Raw genomic sequence first — 21077 nt, 5'->3', positions numbered from 1 at the left:
AGAGGCAGCCGGTAGTTATCGGGAAATAAGCCCCGACAGTGTGATCAGGACCCGACACGAAGCTGTGGCTGCCTCTACATTATCCCGCTTATTACACGGCTACTGTAATAAGAATTTGAAACATTTTATTGGCATATTTGTTTTAAATTAACATTTTTATCCTTCCGCAAAACTTTGCACCGATGCATAAAATAATCGTAATACCTTATTAAGATCCTCTGCTTCATACTTGTCTGTCTCCATTTTTTTCTCTTTTAGCCAGTCTTTGAGAAGTTTTAATGCCCATTCTGTATTTTTTGTGTGTTGGCTTCGTAGCTGTCATGCTCTATTTTGTCAAGTTCAGTCTCAGTAAGCTCTCTGTGTCTTGTCGTTGTTCGTTCTTCTATCCACTGTTTAAATGTTTTGTTTTTTCCGTACATGTTAAAATTAATGTCAAAATTTTCCATTCTTAATTGTGGTTGTCCAGTGTTTGTCACAAGATGGCGCCAAACAGTAATCTTTATTGGCGCGGAGCGATTTTAATCATACAAGTAGTACCGGCTATGCGTTATTACTTTGGAGCAGTTATTATTTGAAAAGAACAAACCTGCAAATTTCTCCACTTACCAATCAGAATCAAGCATTCCAGAGAGCCGTGTAATAAGCGTTAGTAGATCACCTGAAACTGAAGAGCATCAGCTCTGCTTATTTGCAACTTTTAGTGGATCTTAGTACAACCCCAAAACAGAAAAAGTTGGTACATAGTAGAAATTGTGAGTAAAAAAGGAATGGAATAATTTACAAATCTCATAAACGTATATTTTATTCACAGTAGAATATAGATAACATATCAAATGTTGAAAGTAAGATATTTTGAAATGTCATGCCAAATATTGGCTCATTTTGGATTTCATGAGAGCTACACATTCCAAAAAAAGTTGGGACAGGTAGCAATAAGAGGCCAGAAAAGTTAAATGTGCATATAAGGAACAGCTGGAGGAGGACCAATGTTTAGGAATAGGAATGTTGTCCTATTCTTGTCTAATACAGACTTCTAGTTGCTCAACTGTCTTAGGTCTTCTTTGTCGCATCTTCCGCTTTATGATGCTCCAAATCTTTTCTTTGGGTGAAAGATCTGGACTGCAGGCTGGCCATTTCAGTACTCAGATCCTTCTTCTACGCAGTCTTGATGTTGTAATTGATGCAGTATGTGGTCTGGCATTGTCATGTTGGAAAATGCAAGGTCTTCCCTGAAAGAGACGACGTCTGAATGGGATCATATGTATCTAGAACTTGGATAAACCTTTCAGCATTGATGGCACCTTTCCAGATGTGTAAGCTGCCCATGCCGCACGCACTCATGCAACCCCATACCATCAGAGATGCAGGCTTCTGAACTGAGCGCTAATAACAACTTGGGTTGTCATTGTCCTCTTTAGTCCGGATGAAATGACATCCCAGTTTTTCAAAAAGAACTTCAAATTTTGATTCGTTGGACCACAGAACAGTTTTCCACTTTGCCAAAGTCCATTTTAAATAAGCCTTGCCCAGGGAAACGCCTGTGCTTCTGGATCATGTTTAGATATGGCTTCTTTTTTGACCTATAGAGTTTTAGCTGGCAACAGCGAATGACACGGTGGATTGTGTTCACTGACAATGTTTTCTGGAAGTATTCCTGAGTCCATGTTATGATTTCCATTACAGTAGCATTCCTGTATGTGATGCAGTGCCATCTAAGGGCCCGAAGATCACGGGCATCCAGTATGGTTTTCCGGTCTTGACCCTTACGCACAGAGATTGTTCCAGATTCTCTGAATCTTTGGATGATATTATGCACTGTAGATGAAGATAACTTCAATCTCATTGCAATTTTTTTCTGAGAAGCTCAGAAAACAATTTTTCGCCGCAGCATTGGGGGAATTGGTGATTCTCTGCCCATCTTGACCTCTGAGAGACACTGCCACTCTGAGGGGCTCTTTTTATAGCCAATCATGTTGCCAATTGACCTAAAAAGTTGCAAATTGGTCTTTCAACTGTTCCTTATATGTACATTCAAATCTTCTGGCCTCCCATTGCTACCTGTCCCAACTCCCCCCGGAATGTGCAGCTCCCATGAAATCCAAAATGAGCCAATATTTGGCATGACATTTCAAAATATCTTAGTTTCAACATTTGATATGTTATCTATATTCTACTGTGAATAAAATATAAGTTTATGAGATTTGTAAATTATTCCATTACTTTTTTACTCACAATTTCTACTATGTCCCAACTCTTTCTGTTTTGGGGTTGTAGATTGCGTTGGTCATTATGGAAATGTGCCTGTGTTATTTTATTTGCGCCTTTGTAGTAAATCAACCGCAGAAATATAGACTCCCATTGGCGCTTGTTTGGAATTGCGATTTCATGCCAATTTGCCAGGTTTAGTAAATCTGGCCCTAAATATATATAAATTTCAATTGAACTTACTGATAATGCAAAGAGGAAAAAAATGTGTTTAAGGTGCCAGAGAATACATTGGAATAATGTGTTAAATTGTTTTTGGATATTTACAAAGAAGGTATGTAACTTTATTTACTTTATAAAAATTATCCAGAAATGTTTTTTACATGTCTAATAAAAACTCATGGCAAGTCGTGTTATAGTCACGAAATATTTGACTAATGTAATTTTTGTTATTGACACGTTTTTCCACTTGGGGTTAGGGTTAGATTCGGGGTTTGCGTTAGAATGTAATTTTATGCATTAGTTTATACATGTTTTTCTTCCCCTTTTAAAACTATTCTCGCTTGGGGTTAGAGTTGGGGTTTGGGTTAGGATGTCACAGAAAGTGATTCTAACCCCAACCCAAAGCGACAATGGCAAAAAATACAATGGAAAAAACAACGCGAAAACAAAATGTAAAATGGCATGATAAAGAAAATCGTGCACAGACACGAAAAGCTATTTATAGAAATTTGTGCTGAATGACACAAAAAGACATTTGTGCTCCAGTGGCACGAAAAACTGCGGAAATTTGTGTCAATAACATGAATACATTAATCAAATATTTCGAGACTATAACAGGAATTTCCGTGAGATTGGGCTTTCCATTTACAACCCTAGGATTTGTCCTTTGAATGAAATCGTCTATTTTTGCCTTATTTGGAAGGGTCATGAATAATAATTGTTGAGCTCTGCTCTGATTGGTTCTGCTCTTCTCTTATGCAAGTAGCTCACATTAGCAAACAGACCTTATATATTTAAGCCTGTATCAGACAAAAATACAGATTTTGAAGAACAACTCATTATTTGGAGATCGTTTATAAACGTTTCTGAGTGGTAAATTTCTGTTTTTTTAGTATGGACCTGCAAAACTTAACTGTAAACTGTAGTAGAACTTCAGCACTGGAAAAATTACTTTCTTACTCAGTATTTTTGTCTTGTTTTCAGTAGAAATATCTAAAAATTCTTAAATCAAGATGTATTTTCTTGATAAGCAAATGACCTAAGAAAATAAGTCTAGTTTTTAGACTAAACATATCAAATTTAAGTGAATTTGTGCTTAAAACAAGCTAAAAAATCTGCCAATGGAATAAGAAAAATTTTCTTGAAATAAGTTAAATTTTTTTATAAACACTTAATTTAAGACATTTTTTCTTATTCCATTGGCAGTTTTTTTTGTTGTTGTTGGTTTTTAGCACAAATTCGCTTAAATGTAATATGTTTTGTCTAAAAACTAGACTTATTTTCTTAGGTCATTTGCTCATCAAGAAAATACATCTTGATTTAAGAATTTTTAGATATTTCTACTAAAAACAAGACAAAAATACTAAGTAAGAAAGTCATTTTTTGCAGTGAGCCTAAACGCTAGCATATAGCATTAATTAGCATGTAGCGCTACCTTAACAGTCAGAACTTTGTTTTTAGCATTTTAACAACTTTGTACTTAATTTAATGTTTAATTTAATGTTGGGGCGTACATCTCGACTGTGACGTCACGGTCGGTGTTATGTTGAGCTTGGCCTGTTTTCCAGCGCTCTTTTGCGTGCATTAGGAATTACATTAAAAGTGTTTGAGCTCTTATTATTCATCTATGCCTAAAAGTTTTTATTCTATGGCACCTTTAAGACATTCACTAATATAAAAAGCCTACAAAAGACATCACACGGGACAAAATGTGTTACACTTTAAAAACACTGCAAATGTTAGTTTGTGCCATTTGAAACTGCTATGGCAGTAGGAATTAATATAATCATTTTAAAGGGCGTTTTGCAGGTAAAATTTTTCAACGAATTTGTGCAATTTGCTTGTTGATAATAAACATTTAAACTGTTATCCATTGTATTTTATGTTGCTGGGTATCACAAAACCCGAAAAAGTATGAAAAAGTACAGCAATTTGCAATGATTCTCCTTTCCCTCACAACGCACTGTATGACGTCACGCTGGGGAGAGAATTTACCAAAGCCGCCTTGAGAGCATTGAGAATGACTATAGAAAGACGAGTAAAGTACAGTTCTGATAGCGCAGATAATAGATAAATACATACATACATACATAGATAGATAGATAGATAGATAGATAGATAGATAGATAGATAGATAGATAGATAGATAGATAGATAGATAGATACATAGATAGATAGATAAGATAGATAGATAAGATAGATAGACAGATAGATAGACAGACAGACAGATGGATAGGCTAGTATAGAGAGATAGGCAGACAGCCAGATAGCATAAGGTTAGCATATCTTCGTGTAGAAAGTAAACAAACAATTAACATACTCGTGCATGCTGGCTTGAGGGGGTCCATGATCCTGCCTGAAATGGGTGTAACTTTATGCGATCTTCAGCACAAACGGTTTTGGCAGCATGTCTCTAATCCTGGAAGGTGAGTGAAGCACGTCACGTCTGTTCGCGGGGACCAGCGACCCAAACGCACTCACTTTCTTACAGCCAGTAGCGGAATGGCAATCGAGAGAGTCGGGACTTTCCCGGGCCGATCTGATAATAGTTATACATTTCGAGTTATATTAGCAACACCGTCTGGCGGCGTGATGTGCGCCGGTTCCCGCAGCCCGCTGGTCAAACTGTGCAGGCAGCCTCTCTGCTCAATAAAGTATATAAAAGTGCTCAACCTGTTCGGCAGGTCCAAACATGTACAGGATTTATAAAAATACGGTGATCAATGAGCGGTTCCTCCTCAAATGGCTTAGCCTGTCGTGATGTAAAAAGCCGCCGAACGCCTGTTTATTACAGTATGTATGCGGTCGGATCCGAGTGTGCTGCAGCTGCTGACTGCTGCTGCGTATAAAATGATCGTGTGATTCGTTATAATCGCATAAACAATATAACAAAGCATCCTTTTATTTCACAAAACAATATATTTGAGAGATTATTTGATAGACTAGTAAGTGTGGATTAAGGATGTTTAAAAATCTCTAGCCTGGTGGTCAGGACATGAATGGATCAAATCAGCAGATTTGCGAAGTTTTATTTATCTCCACATATATCATAAATAATAATTATCATGGTAACTTTGCAGTATAACACATTATATATTTCCTACGATGTATATATGATTTCCAAATTATATACGTAAGTATTCAACAGCAATAAATGTCTCATCTATCTCTATGGCTCTGGCTGAGTCTTTCTCCACTTCTCCCCAACGTGATGTCATCGCAGAATTGCGTTAAAAAAACCGTTAATACCAAAAACGTAAAAAAAGTGGTCTTTAAGACCATTTTTGAGACATTTTAAAAATTATACACATATCTTGAGTGATTTATGTACCCATTAATCGACAGTGGTGGTTAACCTGCAACATACACTTTAACATTATTTTCACAGCAAAAAAATGACTTTCTTACTTAGTCTTGTTTTCAGTAAAAATATCAAAAAAATCTTAAATTAAGATGTATTTTCTTGATGAGCAAATGACCTAGGAAAATAAGTCTAGTTTTTAGAAAAAAAATACAAACATTTCTTGAATTAAGTGTTTAAGAAAAAAGTAAACTTATTTCAAGAAAATCTTATTAATCTTAAAATCTTATCTTATTTCATTGGCAGATTTTTTGCTTGTTTTAAGCACTAATTCACTTATATTTTGCTCATCAAGCCAATGCATCTTAATTTAAGAATTTTTAGATATTTTTACTGAAAACAAGACAAAAATACTAAGTAAGAAGGTAATTTTTGCAGTGTGTAATGAACTTTTTGTTTTTAGAAACAATTCAGGTTCATTGAAAAGAGGCAGATCATTCCTATATAGCTAATATAAAAGCATTATTTATTTATGTAATACTGTATACTGTTCTGTTAATGTTTTTAAAATAATTATGTTTATGGGGGGGGGTAACAAGTGCATTTTAAAATGAACCGTAACCGACTAAATGAGCCAGTTGCACTACAGATTGCTGGGTATGTAAATGTAGATGCTGTAAACTGAAGCCATGCAGGTCTCTCACCTTTCGCTCGATGGTCTTCCTCCTTTGGACACTTGCCCCCCTCCCACCATCGACGTTTCAGGATCTCTAATCTGTTGTTCTCCTGCATATGTAAAACACCTAACGTGATCTCATCTCTGTATGGAGAACCTGAAACAGAGAATAAGGCTACTAATCAAAAACTTACAAAGAGTTACAGAAGGGCACACGGACAAAGGCTAGAAATGTAATGCTGTGTAAAACCGTCTTAAATCAAAAGTCTTTTATTCATACGGACGATGAGAGGCAGGAAATGATTCAAACTCATGACGCCCACATCGGCACCACTGTCTAATGTCTGCGCAAATCTGCTTGGCCACGGCTCTGACAGAGAGTCTTAAATTAACTCTTTAATTTTATGTTTGGCAAATGAGCCGAATTAGACAGTGTGTCAAAATTTGAATTATTCCAAATTATTTGACTTGTTAAAATAACATCACCCTTCATTTAACATTAGTGCACGGCATCTAATCTTGACACGCTAGTAATAATGTTATGTGATGGGATGAATTCATCAAATTAATACATGTTAATTTAAATTAAAGACCGCAGCTATGCTTTGGAACTGATCAGCTGTCACCCGAGTGAATATTACTTTATTTTTCATTCAATGCAGAGAAAAGATATTTGAAAGCGAAGGGCGTGTGTCTCTAATGAAACAAGTTTATGTTCATGTTGCTATATCACAGTCTTAAATCAAGCCCTGGATGAAAACAGGCTTTATAGTCATCATTTATTTTCTCAGGTAAGTAACTTTTTTAGAAATATACATTAGATATCGGGAAAAACATATAATGCTACCTTGCTATGTATAATAGGGGTGTAACGATTAACTGTGCAATGCGCATTTTCGAATTACGGTGAAATCCCGGCAAATCCAAAAGCCAGGGGGCGCTCTCGTGCAGAAAATTCCTTTGTGACACAGAAGTAGTAGTATTACAAACGCTATTCCAGGAATTGTCTACAGGAATATTTATAGCGCTGTTCTTCAGATTGTTTCAGGTAATAAAGAATATTTTGAATGATTTTGTTTGACGAGTGTTGCTTTTTTAAATGCACGTTATAAACGACTCCGACTCGTAATGATTTTAAATTGTTAAGGACTTTCTGCTGACCAAATGCCGTAGTACACGCACAAGCAGTGCATGAATCAAAGAATCGCAGCCTTGCGATTCAGAATCAATTTCAGACACACGATTAATCGTTACATCCTTAATATATAAACCTACAATTTTCACAAGATCTCACTAGAATTTGTACGTGTTTTGCGAGTTGGCTACTGTATTTTCCTGAATATACTGTAAGACCACCCTGTTTATAAGACGACCACCCTTTTCAAAGTGTACCTTTTGGTAACATGCTTTTTCGAAGACCAACTCTTGTCTTTTATAAAGAAAATGCTTTCATTGGAAAATACTTTTTTTAAGTCACAGGGGACCTGTGTCATTCGCCACATTCTTCAATACTGTCCATATGGCATAAAGAACCATATAAAGAGTTTGATTCCAAAATGCGATAAACGCCATTAAAAAAAAGCCACTCGGGCGACAGAAAAAAGCCAGCCGTTGCTTGTTCTCACACAACAGCATCAAGCTTTTGTCATGCTAACACATTGACCCCAGAGGATCTTATGAAAAACTTTCCATTATTTTACTCAAAGTCTACGAAAATTGAGCAGGACCAAAACATTTTACAGCTGATCGCTGTCAGAAAAAGTTCACAGACGACGTCCCAAGGATGACAGCAGCAATGACAGTGTTCTTAATATGACAAAGTAAGTATTTTGATTAATGCCATTAATGTTTAATCAGTGTATACCACTAGTCAACTAAATGAATATAACATGGCAAAGATGAATGCACATTTATATATTGATTCAATAGATTTATAGCATTTTGAAAAACAAAAACTTGTTATGGATTTATTGCATTTTGCGGAAAAAAATATCAGTTTTATAATAAATCTTTGAAAATCAATTTATGGATTTCAATTTTTTATGTTATTATAACCTAAAGATGCTATCTGAAAGTTTGTAACAGAAAAAAAGTAGTTTTCATCTTGTCACTTTCTTGGTATAGAAAACACATTTTTACCCAAATTAGTCAAAACGGATTTATTGCGTATTTTCAATTTGTGCATTTCAAACCAAACTCTTCATATATAACCTGCAGTCCATTTAGATTTAATAACAATAAGCCTAGGCTGTCCATCTTATTGCAATAAAACACATAGCCTATTAATATTTTATTAAGAAGTCTGCCTTACTGTACACTTTAGCAGGTTGCTTTAATCCCTGTAAACTTGTTTACGTGCATTTGGCGCCACCTACCTCATTTTTGTGGGTGTACAGTATGATTGACGTAATAGTCTAGTTTGAAAATAAGATGACATAATAAGAGGTTTTTACATAAAAAAATCATCTTCTATTCAGGAAAATACGGTAATTCATATTAATTCGTACAAAGTGAATCATACAAAAATGAATCATAAAAAAATAATAAAAACGAAACCCACCCCTAACTTCACCTCTAACCCCAACGTCATGGTTAAAAAATCATACAAATGAATACCTTGTAAAATACATCATAAATTCCCATGAGATATCGTTGAAAATTGCATGTTTTTATATTTATCCTCAATATGGTGTGGTCTTTAAAATATGCAATACATGGATATGGCATTGCTTGCATAAATTCTAAGGTTTTATTTCATACTCTAAAAAAGGACATTTTTAACTCACTGGCATTAAAATTAGATGTCCAAATAAGTCAGCGCAAAAACTCATATTATTTTCGTGAGGTGCCACATTTACCAGCATTATATTGCTATGGTAACTATTGGGATGATTTTAAAAAGACTGCAAAAGTAATATAGCCAACACGGCCAACTAGATGATGTCAGCTGATAAAGACGTAAATTAACTTTAAATGCTTTAAATTATAAGACTGCAGATTAATTGCATGCAAAAAGAACCATATACTGTACGCATAAACTAACATTTAATATCCCAACAAATCACCAGGTGTTTGTTTGGGGGGTTTTTTTTGGTGCTGTTGTGGCACCATCTGCACTGTAGTAGGTTGCTGTGGAAACGGATGGAGGTGTCCATGGAGACCACCTCTTTATTAATGCCTGGGTGAGAGGGTTTTATCACTTGGCACCAGAACTTTGGAAGGCGAACTGGTGAGATGTGTCAGAACTGGGAGGAGTGAACAGACCTTCTGGATGAAGTGCTGTGACCTGGAGATATCTGAAGTCTTTGAAGGTGGACGCTGCTGCTGCTGGGTTCTCATTTCAAATCTAGTAACAGGTTCTTGCGATTATAAGTGTATAGGGATGTTTTAAACTAGTGGTTATATTGTTGAACTGATCTTCCTGGAGGACAGAAGATCAAAAAGAAAGCAACTTTGCTAATTTTCAGGCCCTCTCTGTGCATCTGCACCATCGTTCTGTATGCATATTGTCATTCTTTTATTTATGATCATCATTTAATCTGTTAAAATCTGTTTCTCATTAACACATTGGATGCCAGTGGTTATATTTGTGAGGAGAGCTTGATGTATTTCACAAATAATTTACAGCTACTGCATAAATGAAAGTAGAGACTGTCTATATTTCATGTGAACATTTTAAATGTACAACATGTAATTTTAACACGTCAATGGTCAATTTCAGTTTTTCCCACTTGAAGACAAAACCTTTGCATTATTTTCTTAATATTGCTACAAAACTATGGCGAATGAACAGCATTTCCATTAACCAATGTAATGTAACATAAACAAAAAATTTGATAATCGTGATAAGAAGGGGAGAGCGGGGCACAAATTACAGCTTTTTGGCTTTGAATCTATCATTCAAATAATATTTAAGTTAGATTAATTTTTTTACACAATCAACACGTATCTCTGCTAAAAAATGCACACTTAAAGTTTGTTTGTAGGACCTACGATGTGGATATTGTTTATATATCTGCCTATAATAGATAGATATCCACACATTCATCCATCCATGATCCTTCATCTAACCATCTTTGTATTATGCATCAATGCATATAAATTAATTAATTTAAAAGGGCTTCACAATTAAGACAAAAAAATCATAATAGTGAGTTATTTCCTCTGATATTGTATTAACAGTTATCATTTTGATAACTAGTATTTAATTTGTTTTCATTTCATTATCATTGTATACCTGAGGCTTTATTCTAACACTGTGAGTCAACTAACCCCGCTTTGTAAAAATGTTTTTAATCCCAGCTATCAGTTACTAGGAGTTGCTGACATGTTTCAAAATTGTGTTATGTTTTATGTAACAAGATGGTGATTAAAATATATAAGGTTGGATATAGTGACGTACACACCCAACTCAGAAATTGAAAATAAACATTAGATAAGGAAATTTACTTTCATGCCTCCAAAACGCTCTTTGTTCAATATCTTAACCAAAACACATCAAAATTTTTCACAAATTTACAGAAGATCATCTTCTAACATTAAGATATAAAGACCAAAAGCACAGATTGTCGGCCCTGTAAAAATGTGTGAATAGCTGTTTGACAATTAACCCCGTGTTAGTTTGTGCCCCGCTCAACCCTACTTGCAAAAGTCATGGTGATGGATGTTGGTAGGTAGGTTTACATATCTCAGCAATCGCAATAGCTATTAGGTGACTTTGACTTGAAGAGGTCGAAGTACAGCAAGTGCGATTTGATAAATCATACAGAATAGTTTGATCTTGAATCACTTTTACTGTACTTTGATGTCATCTGCCTGCTGATCTAAGCGGTTACGCATTATGTCGAACATTACTTTCATTCGAAGGAGATGCAGGCATGGTATCCAAGTATTAATGGCAAGAAAAGCCCCTTGTACTTGGGAGTGGCCACGTGTGGGGCGTCTCTGGGACGCTATAGTACACGATATTGCGTCTTTGAAAAACAATCATGTGACTTTTATACACGCAATGGACTTGTTATGACATAAATGCAAAACAACGTTTAATTTTCTAAAAAACGTAAAACTTTTTTGCGGGAATCTTTTGAAATTGACGTGTTTCAGTTAAGCTGTATTCAGGCTAGCAGCGACTAGCAGTAGCAGAGCGACGCAATCTCTTTGATTTCAATGGAAGCTTTGCGACTTCCAGTGACACAAGCAAAAGTGACTGTTGGCGACTGGATGGGGCGTGTCCAGTTGCTCAACAAAGTTGAGAAATGTTTAACTTTATGCAAATTATAAGCGACATTCGGGAGCGACTACCAATGAGAACCAAGCAGTGGAGTTCATGTCATCCGTCTCTCGTCAGTTACTGGAGTGGATGTTACTCATTTGTTTATGACAACTAGAAAATCGCCTCTTTTGAAAGAGACAAGCGACAAAGTCGCTTATAATGTTAATGTCCCTTTATGTCGAACATTAATTTGATTCGAATGAGATACAGGCATGTTATCCAAGTATTAATGGCAAGAAAAGCCCCTTGTAATTGGGAGTGGTCACGTGTGGGGTGTTTCTGGGACTCTAAAGCGTAAAAAACGATCATGTGACTTTTACACACACTACGGACTTGTTGTGAAATAAATGCAAAACAACCTCATGCATAAAAACATTGTTGCGATATATGGGAATTTTGCCAATTTGACGTGTCTCCATTGGGCTTATTTTCAATTAGTAAATTTTAAAGGGTAATGAAATCCCGCAAATAAATGCAAAAAAACCCTTTCCATTGCAATTTTGTGATATATTCCTTTTTTGAATTGCCCAAAATACCACCTCATGCGAGAGTAAAAACTTTTTGCGGTATATGAGAGTTTTTGCCAAATTGGACGTGTTTCAATTAGGCATATTTTAATTAGTGCAATTTCAAGGGTAATGATAAAATCACGCACATAAATGCAAAAAAATCTTTTAATTGCAATTTTGTTATATATGAGAGTTTTCGCAAAATTGACGCGTTTCCATTAGGCGTATTTTCAATTTGTGCATTTTAAAGGGTAATGAAATCACACTCATAAATGCAAAAAAAAATTTCCATTGCAATTTTGTGATATATTCCTTTTTTGAATTGCCTAAAATACCACCTCATGCAAGTAAAAACTTTTGCGCTATATAAGAGTTTTGCCAAATTGGAAGTGTTTCCATTAGGCGTATTTTCAATTAGTGCAATTTCAAAGGTAATGATAAAATCACGCACATAAATGCAAAAAAACTTTCCATTGTAATTTTGTGCTATATTCCTTTTTTGAATTGCCTAAAATACCACCTCATGCGAGAGTAAAAACGTTTTGCGGTATATAAGAGTTTTTGCCAAATTGGACGTGTTTCCATTAGGCGTATTTTCAATTAGTGCAAATTCAAGGGTAATGATAAAATCACGCACATAAATGCAAACAAAAATCTTCCTATTGCAATTTTTGATACAGTATATTAGAGTTTTCGTAAAATTGAAGCATTTCCATTAGGCGTATATTTAATTTGTGCATTTTAAAGGGTAATGAAATCACACTCATAAATGCAAAAAAACATTTCCATTGCCATTTTGTGATATATGACAGTTTTTGCAAAATTGATGCATTTCCATGAGGTGTATTTTCAATTTGCGCATTTTAAAGGGTAATGAAATCACACACATAAATGCAAAAAAAACCTTTCCATTGCAATTTTGTGATATATTCCTTTTTTGAATTGCCTAAAATACCACCTCATGCGAGAGTAAAAACATTTTGCGGTATATGAGAGTTTTCGCAAAATTTGACGTGTTTCCATTAGGTGTATTTTAAATTGTGCAATTTCAAGGGTAATGATAAAATCAAGCACATAAATGCAAAAAAATCTTTCCATTTCAATTTTGTGATATATGAGAGTTTTGGCAAAATTTACGTGTTTCCATTAGGCATATTTTCAATTAGAGCAATTTCAAGGGTAATGAAATCACACACATAAATGCAAAAAAAAAGTTCCATTGCAATTTTGTAATATATATAATTTTTTGAACTGCCTAAAATACCACCTCATGCGAGAGTAAAAACTTTTTGGGAAAATGTATGTGTTTCCATTGGGCGTATTTTCAATTTGTGCAATTCAAAGGCAACTATTGTTGGCCAATAGCATGTTAAGTAACGCTGATCCCCTTTCAAAGAATGTAGTAAAATCGTAAAACTATTTAAGCCATGGGCCCACTGTACAAAATCACCACATGATGCCAATGACACTTTTATGACCTATTTTACTTTCACAGCTGGATGAAAGAACTCATTCAGCATTATCCAATAAGCTGCTTACATTTTGACATTTGGTCTGAAGTACAGAAAACTCTCTAAAGTGAATTATTCCAGTGTGTAAGTCTCAACAGTGGCCATTATCTCACACAGAGCAATTCTTTACCCTCGATTAAAACCTCATGTCGCCTCCTAAAGTCTTCCCCACTGTCACGCCTACTAATCAGTGTTAAAAGTACTCAATGCTAAACACATATGGCTTAAAAGTGCTTTTTTTCTCTCCGTCACATTTCTGCCTGTCAAGCAGTAAGCGCTAGAAATGGCAAATGTCAAAGACTAAGTTGGTAAATTGGTATTTCTCAAGCGTCGCATGAAGTGTCAAGCCATCTTTCCGGAAGAAACATTAGACAGAGATGTGCGGTATCACAGTACGATGGGATGTTATTATTGAGACAGGGCTTTCTTGTTTTTGGGTTATCGTGATTATAACTGTCAGAACTAAAACACTGTTCTTGGCATTTTTATAACAGAAGGCAAGCGAGAAACATGGGGCAGAAGAGGGGAAATGTCACACATACTCAAGCACATCTGAACCCATATCATCAGCAAAAGCAAAAACATCTCGCCATGTCAGCACGTACAGTATCTACAGTAGCAATGTCATTCATCCACTCACCCAAAGGCATTCCAATGCCGTAGCCCTTGGTGTCCAATAGGCCTCCGATCTGCGTGAGGTTGCAGTTGAGGCGACGGTGGTACTCGTTCATAGTGCTCTCCAAAAGAAAGGCATATTTGGAGTTTACAACCCGCGCTATGCCCTCCTCCGTGCTCTTCACGAACACGCTGGGCTGCTTGGAGTACATGTAATTCCACATGCGCTGGTACGTCTGGTAGCGCGAGTTCTAGGATTTGTCATTGAAGATGAAAGTCATTGGAAAGGAGAAAGAAAAGTCAAAAAAGAGCCAAATTATATTTAGGGGTTGACGTGAGGACAGGTGAATGAGGATAAAACATTTTATTGGCAGACGTTCAGCGTGAAATAGATTAAGTGTGGCAGATTGGGATATAATATATCAATTTATATGTGCAGTCTGTGCAGGAAAGTACGTGTGAGGGTAAAATAAACAGACAGAGAGGGTGAGAGAGAAATAAAACTTGGTTTTCTAAAGAATACTCGGATTAAAATTATATTTGATCGCGGGAGAGAACATGGCCCCGGGCGTGAATGTAGATGTGGCTATGAGTCATTAAGCCAACTGTTAGCTGTCATAAACAGGAAGTCAGACATCGTGACATCACACACTGTGGGCCTGTCAGACAAATTTGATTTGACATACAGTATTCTATCATATGGAGGACTGTTTTTATAATGACTTTACCTTTTGTAAACCTAACCCGCACACAGACCTTTTCAATATGAAAAATGGTTTATAACTTATATGTATAGACAGTTTCAGCAGTAACAACATAAATAAGCGGCTTTTGTTGAACAAACTTAACTTCTGGTAAACTTCGCAAAGGATCAGTAACAACAGAGTCATTTTAAAGTAGTTAGTTTTTCAGATAACAAGCAAAAAAACAACAAGTAAATTACCTTACTTTATACCACGGGTCTGCTGAATGCTGCATTCTGATTGGCTGAGAAATGTTCTATGGGTGTTGATTATTTATCTGTAAACCACACACCTAATTTTTCAAATGTCTTAAAAATAGGCACCAGAGCAATGTTTGTGGTAACCGTGGTATAAGCGGAATAATTGACTCCGGTCCTTTGAATTATTTGAAAATAATGACTCCGCTTCGCGTCGTGCCACATTACCACCTTGGTGTGCATTATTTTCTTATAATTCAATGGCCCATCGTCAATTATTCCTTACTTAAATCACAGCTAAAGCGTATTAAAATAACACTGAGCTAACGTTAGTGTGTAAAATGTGTAATATTCAATCTATACAATCTTAACTACAGATCGACTGTCAAACCTCCCTTACATACATAGCGCTGATCCATGATCGGCGTCTTCCCTCGTCTTTAGGAAACCAAAATATTTGGTATTTTTGATGAGGGGTATTTGTTCAGTTTAGCCTCTTTTTGATGAGGTATTTGTTCCAGAATTCAGTTTAGCCCCTAGTGCGACCATAAAACAAACAGAGACTGGAAGTTAAGTTTCTTCCAGACACGTAACCGCGACAATGCACAAGCGTCCAAAGAAACTGTCTATAGACTAACCAAAAAACTGTACATTTTGGAATTTTTAGAATTTAAGAAATTAAAAATGTGTAAGTTCGATATGACATCATTCAACGAGGTATTTGAAGAGTTTGGTTCCAAAATGAGATTTTTTTTATTCAAAACATGTTTCTTTTTATGTTATCATGTTTTATTGTGCTACTTAGCTGTATTTTTTTTAGTTATGAAGGCTTAAATCAAAACAGACCAACTGCAGTTTGATTGATATTAATTGAAATGCACAGCAAAAAAAATATATTTTTGAAAAATTTAATGAGTTATGAGTTTTGCAATCAGACTCTTAATTTGTTCCAGAGTTCAGTTTAGCCCGTAGTCTGACCATAAAACAAACAGAGACCGGAAGTTACATTTCTTTCAGACATGTTACCCTGACAACGCACCAAAGAAAGTCCAAAGAAACCATCTATAGACTAATCAAAAAACGTTACATTTGGGCATTTTTAGAATTTTAGAAATTAAAAATAAGTAATGTACATCAGTCATATCGGTATCGGCCAATAAACGTTAAGAATTAGCGGTTATCATTATTGACCAAAATGGTTATATCAATGCATCCCTTTTAAAAATAACATCTGAAACCGCCTACAGCCATACTATATAGTAGGCAAAAAGCAGTAGGCAAGGTGAGTAGTATGTCCTAATTCATAGTATTCGAAAAACAGTAGGCGAAAAGTATGCAGAGTTATCCAACGAAGAAGATGGAGGGGCACTGTTTTATTCAACAATTCACGGCTCTATTCAAATGCAAATATGTATATTAAACAGCTGTACTTGTTTAATGTCATTCCAGTTAATGATTAACTTGTTGTTATGACGACGTATGTCACGTTATGTATCAACATGGCGGATGTAATACGTCCGAATTCATTCATACCATCCATAATCATACTATACAGTACCTACTGTTTTAAAGGGGACATTTTACAAGACTTTTCTAAGATGTTAAATAAATCTTTGGTGTCCTCAGAGTACATATGTGAAGTTCTAGCTCAAAATACCATATAGATCATTTATTATAGCGTGTTAAAATTGCCACTTTGTAGGTGTGAGCAAAAATGGGCCATGTGCCGTGTCCTTTAAAAAGCAAATGAGCTGATCTCTGCACTAAATGGCAGTGCCGTGGTTGGATAGTGCAGATTAAGGGGTGGTGTTATCCCCTTCTGACATCACAAGGGTAGCCAAATTTTTTCACATGCTTGAAGAGAATTGTTTACCAAAACTAGGTTGCTGGGTTGATCTTTTACACATTTTCTAGGTTGATAAAAGCACTGGGGACCCAATTATAGCACTTGAAAAAATGAAAATCAGAAATTTTCCATGTTTATGTCCCCTTTAATGGTCATACTTCATCTAATTCAGTACCTACTGTCACAGTATGGGATTTTGGACGCAGCCATAGTTTCAACAATAGTTTCATCGAATACACGCACATTGTAACGGTCACGCGCCTGGCCTAAAGTTAACATCCGTGTAAATCAGTCAAGTTTAGTAGCTAAAATTACCTCAGGAACAAACACCTTGTCAATAAATCAAAATATTTTGGTTTCCTAAAGACGAGGATGGATGGACAGCAGAGGTTTAACAGCCAGGCAAGAATTCAAGGATCTTATCAAACACTGTACATTAATTTTACACAGTAATGTAAGCTATGATTTGAACTAAGGTAAGGTACTTAATTTAGCTTGTTATTAGAAAAAATCTATCTACTCCAGAAGGAATGTGTTGTTAATGATTCTTTGCATTAAAATTTGGGCCACACAAGCCATTAGTATGTGTTGTTATCACTGAAATGTCTATATTACAGTAAATCTACACACTAGACCCAGTTAATACACACCATGAAGAAGGTCATAGTGCTTCCTCCTTGAATAGTGCCGTACTGGATGTTGGTCTGATCCGCTAAGTCGTCAGCAGATTCGATGGGCACCTCCATCCTCTGAACCGTCAGAAACGCTGCGAGATTCGCCGTGTAGGAGGATATGATGATCAGTGTGAAAGCCCACCTGTTTCACAAACACACACAAACATTACTCTGTCTGCCAGAAATCGGCATTAGTAATCGCTATTTACATTAAAAAACATGCTGACACACAAACTGACTTTACGGTCGAAGTGTCAGTCAGATAAAGGAGATTTGATCAAATGGATATCCACACATAAAACTAAGCACTAGATAAGATGCCAGCTCTAATAAATAAGACAGCAAATATTGTTAACTCTGTGAAATGACCTGTCATTGTAATTGAATTAATAAGGCGTGATAACAGATTGTAAATCAGACTGAACGCATATAATACAAATATCACTTTTTTGTTTATTTACTGAACACTTTCATTGGTTAATTTACTAGCTAATTTCATGCCTAACCAATAAAAACAAAGTGATGAAGCTTGGATGGTTAATCTAGTTTAAAGCATTCTGAAACAATGTCACCCAGGTCAACCCCTTTCCCATGACAGGTGAGGTTGTCGACACTGAGCTCTAACTGATTGATCAAAATCAAACATGGCCACACCGGTTAACAGTCCAGTTCAGGGTGTAAAAGTTCAGCTGGTCTACTATCACAATAAGCTAAAACCATAATGGCACTGCTATGGACCTTTCTTCACTGATGGAGTCAGTCTGCAGACTGCAAGACAGGGGCGTAACAGCACGGGGGCTTAACTTGAAACAGGGGCATAACTTGATGTTGTCCAAATCACATAGTATCACGCAAGATTTCAAAACGATACAGCAAATGTCTTGAAATCTCGTCGGATGAGTGCTGTTCTATCCTAAATCTACCCCAACCTTAACCCTAAACCCAACTTCTCGTGGGATTTAGGCAGTAGCTGTATACCATCTAGCCAGAAATGCTGTTTTATCCTAATCCTACCCCCAGACCTTACACTAAACCCAACTTCTCATGGGATTTAGGCCATAGCTGTATACCATCTATCTAGAAATGCTGTTTTATCCTACCAACAGACCTAATCCTAAACCCCAATTTCTCATGAGATTTAGGCTGAAGCTGAATACCATCTAGCCAGAAATGCTAATTTTATTTTACCCTAATCCGAATTTCTCATGGGATTTAGGCCTTAGCTGTATACCATCTAGCCAGAAATGCTGTTTTTATCCTAATCCTACCCCCAGACCTTACACTAAACCCAACTTCTCATGGGATTTAGGCCATAGCTGTATACCATCTATCCAGAAATGCTGTTTTATCCTAATCCTACCAACAGACCTAATCCTAAACCCCAATTTCTTGTGAGATTTAGGCTGAAGCTGTATACCATCTAGCCAGAAATGCTGTTTTTATCCTAATCCTACCCCCAAACCTAAACCTAATTTCTCGTGGGATTTTGGCCGTATCTATAAATCATCTAGCCAGAAATGCTGTTTTTATCCTAATCCTACCCCCAGACCTAACCCTAAACCCAACTTCTCATGGGATTTAGGCCATAGCTGTATACCATCTAGCCAGAAATGCGCTTTTTATCCTAATCCTACCAACAAAGATAACCCTAAACCCAACTTCTCGTGGGATTTAGGCCGTAGCTGTATACCATCTAGCCAGAAATGCTGTTTTTATCCTAATCCTACCCCCAGACCTAACCCTAAACCCAATTCTTGTGGGATTTATGCGTTTGGTTTTGATATCTTGCGTGGTTTTCTGTGATTCAGACCATGTCAAGATATGCCCTCTCCCCGCTTAACTCTTTCGCCGCCATTGACAAGATATCTCGTCAATCAAGAGAAAACGCTTCCCCGCCAATGACGAGTATTTCCGTCTTTCCGCAATACCGCTATTATCTACCTTCCGCAACTTTTGAAACCCGGAAGTATTGCCCTATGGCAAGCTGCTGCATGTCCGTGTCTGTTTTAAAGATCGCTCTGAATGGGATCTCTATGAAAAGTCTGTCACAAAAATTGAATTATCGCTGCTTTTTGCTCAAAATATGGTGTTTTTGCAGAACCCTACCCATATTCAAAAGTTTTTTTTTGTCTGAAAGCAGAGGGTCTGTTCTTTTATTTTATATATTGTTTGTTTATATATTTAAAGAAGAACATTTTCTGGAAGGCATTAAATTTTGTGAAAATCATGAAAAACAGTGGCGCTGGCTGGCAACTTTTTTAAAAAACGCTGGCGGGGAAAGAGTTAAAATGACTCCCACCTGCTTTAAGTTACACCCCTGTGTTGTAGTCCGCCCGCAGACAGACACTATTGCATTGATGGCCATTCAAACCACCAGAAAGAAACCATATAAAATACAATAAGCTACAACCTTGAAGCTCTTCCCCATAAAATATTATTGGCTGCAAAGTGTATTGAATCACAGCATAATGAAAAGAGATTTCTGAAATCCTCAGAGAGCTCAGCAATGAAAACTTTTCTAAAGACCTCGGCCTTCAAAAAAATAAACAGGGAAATGTCATTTAGTAAAAGCTTTCATCATAAATTAAAGTACAATAATTGCCCCCTAGGGTATAACCGCTTGGGAACACAGTGATGAAGTTGACTGTAATCTTAGTAGCTCTATGGTTTCTGGGTCGCCCCGTGTGGTATTAAACTGGCATCTATTGTGTCTATTCACACCACAGATGATTAAACATTTGGCTTCAACTGCACAGAGACAGAATTATTTTATCTCCATTGTTGCTTTTTTACAAGAGGTTGCTCAACTCGAATAACCTCAAGATCAAGGCACGGGGCCGAAATTGAAAAGATGCAACGGAGAGAGGAGGCTTACTTGATATTAGTGCGAGCCAAAGGAAATGAGAAAGATAGAAGCTACAGTACACGATTTAAGATTGATGACTAACCTGGAGATGGGCTACAAGATAGTAAATCGCACAAACGCATGTCTGGACACGAACAAACACGGCCACTCACACAAACAAACAGACTGTACAAACAAACTTACAACGTGCTTCAAAATGTATTTCAAGTCACACAATTACATAAAGTACATTTATCTTGGACGTTTTAAAAGCATTTCAATAAATAAATAAATACTGAAGATCTATACTACTCAGTAGGTACGTTTACATGCAACCAAATAATTTGTTTGTAATCACGCCTCATTTAGACAAGCAGTAGCAGAGCGACACAATCTTATTCATTTCAATGTAGGTTTGGCGACTTCTGGCAACATGAGCGAAAGTGCCTGTTGGCGACCGG

General features: G+C 36.3%; 1 protein-coding gene across 4 annotated transcripts in view; it reads right to left on the bottom strand.

The window, feature by feature from the left end:
* LOC129455060 (glutamate receptor ionotropic, kainate 5) overlaps positions 1-21077 on the bottom strand; it is a 175412-nt gene that overhangs the window by 7262 nt on the left and 147073 nt on the right. For all 4 annotated transcript variants that reach the window (XM_055219702.2, XM_055219704.2, XM_055219705.2 and 1 more), the window contains 3 exons: positions 17748-17913; positions 14337-14562; positions 6433-6561 (listed from right to left, as the gene is read on the bottom strand). In XM_055219702.2, the coding sequence (XP_055075677.2) occupies positions 6433-6561; positions 14337-14562; positions 17748-17913 (521 nt within the window). The remainder of the gene's footprint in view (positions 1-6432; positions 6562-14336; positions 14563-17747; positions 17914-21077) is intronic.

Source organism: Misgurnus anguillicaudatus, chromosome 20, assembly GCF_027580225.2.
Source record: "Misgurnus anguillicaudatus chromosome 20, ASM2758022v2, whole genome shotgun sequence".
Taxonomy (NCBI): domain Eukaryota; kingdom Metazoa; phylum Chordata; class Actinopteri; order Cypriniformes; family Cobitidae; genus Misgurnus; species Misgurnus anguillicaudatus.
This window is presented reverse-complemented; position numbering and strand designations above follow the sequence as displayed.